The sequence below is a fragment of the Lagenorhynchus albirostris genome, chromosome 5 (assembly GCF_949774975.1).
Source record: "Lagenorhynchus albirostris chromosome 5, mLagAlb1.1, whole genome shotgun sequence".
Lineage (NCBI taxonomy): Eukaryota > Metazoa > Chordata > Mammalia > Artiodactyla > Delphinidae > Lagenorhynchus > Lagenorhynchus albirostris.
The window spans coordinates 12,646,267-12,650,485 of record NC_083099.1 but is presented as its reverse complement, the minus strand read 5'-3'; the positions used below and the strand labels follow the sequence as shown (position 1 = coordinate 12,650,485).

General features: G+C 35.7%; 1 protein-coding gene across 1 annotated transcript; it reads right to left on the bottom strand.

Annotated features, from left to right (window-relative positions):
• Nucleotides 1–220: 220 nt before the first annotated feature.
• STRIT1 (small transmembrane regulator of ion transport 1) lies at nt 221–3,112 on the bottom strand. Its single transcript, XM_060149119.1, has 3 exons — nt 2,955–3,112; nt 405–503; nt 221–305 (listed from the first exon to the last, which is right to left on the bottom strand). Exons 1-2 carry the CDS (start codon nt 2,965–2,967, stop codon nt 409–411), a joined length of 108 nt encoding a protein of 35 aa, XP_060005102.1. The 5' UTR covers nt 2,968–3,112; the 3' UTR covers nt 221–305; nt 405–408.
• Nucleotides 3,113–4,219: the final 1,107 nt, after the last annotated feature.

The window sequence follows — 4,219 nt, the reverse complement described above, 5'->3', positions numbered from 1 at the left end:
AAATTTAATGTAATTTAATTTACCAAACTTTTTCCTATTGCTTATACATATTAAGTAGGAATATTTTTCCTACTCCCAGGTTGTAGAGAAATTCATCTATATTTTCTTATAGTTATTATTTGTACCCAGAATTTTAAACATGTTTCTGAAGAGATTCTTATGTCCACTGAAGTACCAGTTTACAAATGCAAGTTTTATAAACTGATGTCAAACATTGCAGTTATTTACATGAGAAACATTTAATAATCTGTCATTTCGTGCTTTTTTAAATTCTTCTAAATGATGTCAACCTGAAGTCTTCTTGCCTGCACGATAAAATGTTCCATTAGTAAAACAGAAAAGATTATTTCTGGAGTAATGTGTATTCTTTGTGAAGAAACATATTTAATTATTGAAAACTTTACCTTTCTAAGAGAAGACAACATAAACCATTACGATGCAGCCCACAATCCAGCCAATCAAGAGAAGAATAGGGACCAGAAGGTGTGAAAATGTAGCCGCTGCTGGAAAAAATAAGAGGAAGCAGATCAGGTAGGTCATGTTGGTATTAAATCTTCTGAATCAAAAGGATAAGAGGAAGTCTGATATAATATCAAGGGAAAAATACACTCTCTAATCACATCCATACAAGATTATTATTTTCTTTTCTACAAAGGGACTTGTGACTCAGCTGGGTATTTGGAATAGAAGACCTGTGTTCAAACCATAGGCCTTCCTTTTACAGTTATGTGACCTTGGACAATCCTGAGCTTGAACTTCCCTATTTGTAAGATACAGAGAATGAAACTTGTGATATACGCCTCCCGGAGTTGTTGTGAGGATCAAATGGCATCACGTGTTTACAAAGGCTTTGTAAACTCTAATTACTGTGTGGGTGTGGGTGTAGTATATACAGAACAGATTCATGCATTTGTTCAATAACACAGAGACCAGCTGTTTACATAGAAACACTGGAAAGTGACTCTGAGGTAATTCTTACTAAACTAGTCATAACATAGGGAAAGGTGTTGAAAATCATTCTTAGACTTGATAGCTGCCTTTATCATAGGAAAAGGAAAGCATTATACCTTATGTAATCATTGAGAAAAGATATTCTATTTTTTTAACTGGCTCAATACGGCAACCTACACTGATCCAACACACGCGTAAAAGACAAAAGTATAATAATTCCTCTTGTGTCTCCTATTTGTACCCTTACCTGTAAAACAGCAACTTATAAAAGTATCTTTTTTTAATATTCACTGCATCTCAATCTTGTTACAACCAACACACCACACAAAATGATTCAAAACAGCACAGAAACACATAGTATAGAATTAATGTCCCTGTGTTAAACCCTCAGATATGTTCCTAATTGAAAAACACAGATTTTATGCCATTAGCTAACAAAGAAAATGCATATTCTTAGCAATTGCATTCCTATTACAATTTCCATCACTCTAAAAGTGAAGTTTTTTAAGTGCTATTAAAATCATCAGGAAATGAGACACTTCTAAAATTAGAAGACACTCATAACAGCAAATATTCTGAAATTAAAATGGATTTTTATAGTTTAAATCTATTTTTCCAAAAGTTTTGGAGTCTCTCAACTCTCACAAGTTCAGCAGCTTTCCTTGCTTGTCCATCTCACTGTGACCTTGAACAAAGCGTTAACCTCTAAATGAAAAAAACCCTTTCTTTCTCGTTACCTGCCATGTGGTATTGCTTTAAGGATAAAGGAAACTTTATGATATGTTCTTTACTCTCATTTGGATGAAAGCCTTTTTATGAATTAAGGTAGCATTACAGTGGAAGTACGTAGTAATTTCTTGAACTCCTATATTGATTTAGTATTTTTCCCAATTTCAAAGAACTTATAAATGCTCAATTAAAATATTGGAATTAACTTTTAAGTATTTTATACAAGCATATTTTAATACAGTTCTGAAATTTACATATAATAAAGCACTAAAAGTGTATCTCATTACTTATTATTCTTTGTAAAACAATACAATTGACTGTGCATTTAAATACTCAAAGTATACCTGCATTTGTGTTCTGTTAACAGTAGTGTTTTAAGATTTATTATAATCTGTAGCATTGGTTTGAAATAGGAATATTTAGGAACACAACATACTCTGCATACGTCACACTAGTAACACAAATAAGCACAAAACCTCTTTTTAAATATGAACAGTAATTCCAAAATTCTTCTCTCCGGGTTTAAAACCTGGTGCCACCACGCTCTTATATGTGACCTCAAGCAAGTTACTAAACTTTGCTGTGCCTCAGTTTCCTTATCTATAAAACGGGAATGATGATAACACTTCATATCTCATGAGATTGTTGTCAGGATTAAAAGCATCAATTCCCATAGGCATTTGAAAACTTACTTGGACACTATATATATATATATATATATATATATATTCAGCCCATTTTATCATTTATTACAGTCATTTTTCTTAAAAATAAAAAACATTTAAAAAACAGAAAAAAAGAAATTCAGATGTGAAGCATACTAAGCCTATTTTATTTATTTTTGTTTCAGAGTCAGAAAACACACTCAGAAAGGTAGAGGGATTTCCCCCAAACTCACATGGCCATTTAGTAGCAGATCTGACACAATTCAAATGTCCTTAATGCTAGCCCAGCACACCACAACGCCTCAAATCCAGTACAACACTGGAGAATAACTGGCCTCTAACTCATCTTTCAAAACAAGCATGAACAAATTAAGCTCTTTTGTTTATCTGATCCTTTCGAAATTATTCACGTAACGTATAGACATGGTCCATAAATTGCATATCTAATGCATTTTTTTCAGCCACACTAACATATACGGTTAATGATCCTTTAGCAGAGATACCACACTCTTCAGAATAGCTAAGAAACAGAAAATATTGTGAAACAGAAAATAAACCAGGGAGCCTGGAGCCTTTTTTGCCAAGAGAGTTGGATGTCTTAAATCTTACCTTTTTCAGCCATTCTTCCTGTTGTGGGGTGGGCTGGTCAGGGCCACGCTTACCTCTTTGTTATTGTTATCCAGCATCTCTTTGAACTTTAAATAGACATCTGAAGAGTATGACAGCTGCCTGACTCCTGGCTGCCAGTTGTCTGGGTGATGTAAGACAGTGGAAAGCAGAACTCCTCTGTCTCTTTCTTTATCCTGTTACTGTGGAGGAAACAAGGGGCTACATGACCTAAACAATTAAGTTGAATTATCCTAACCCAGTGATAGGCAGATTTTTTTTAACTCACCCAGTGCCTCAGACAACATGAAGGAAATGTTGGGAAGGGGGTGTACAGAGGAAAGATGGCATTGCGATTAGAGAAGTCCTATTAAAGAGGAAGGGTGGTATATTGGAAAGAAAGGACTTTGGAGTTGGAGAGATCTGGCTTCAAATTCCAATTCTGCTATTTCTGTAATAAAGGCCAGTTGCTTAACTGAGCATCAGCTTCTTTGATTTTAAAATAAAGATAGTAATAGCTACCCAAGGAAGAAGTGTCATAAAGATGAAATGAAAAAGTTATATCAAATAGAGACAGTTCTTTATTATATTACAGAATACAAAAGATAAAATAGTGCCCCTTCCTATGAACCATTCTAAAAACAGAAAATTGTAGTATAAATGTCCTAGAAACTAAAACAATAAAACGCTGTGGTATTGCCTAGACTTTTCAGAGAGCAGTCATAGCTTGTTGTTTTTATTAGCAATGTATAAAAATAGGACATTCCATTTTTCAAAGTCCAACCTGGCTTGTGTAACGTGACCTAGATTATGCTCTAGATTCTCATTGGAATAACTTTTGGGTCTGGATGGAAAGCTTTTGCAAAATGACCTTGTAACAGACTTTGAAAAAATCTAACACAAGACTGAGTGTCCTCCTCTGAAAACAAGATTTACCTGATCAGATCTACCTCCACACAGTTCCAAGAGTAATGTTTCCTGCAGATGACCACATGTCTCATCACTGGTCAAAACCCACCAATGGGGCTTCCCTGGTGGCGCAGTGGTTGAGAGTCCGCCTGCCGATGCAGGGGACACGGGTTCGTGCCCCAGTCCGGGAAGATCCCACATGCCGCAGAGCGGCTGGGCCCGTGAGCCATGGCCGCTGAGCCTGAGCATCCGGAGCCTGTGCTCCGCAACAGGAGAGGCCACAACAGTGAGAGGCCCGCGTACAGCAAAAAAAAAAACAACAAAAAAACCCAAAAAAAACAAACCACCAATGGTTCTCC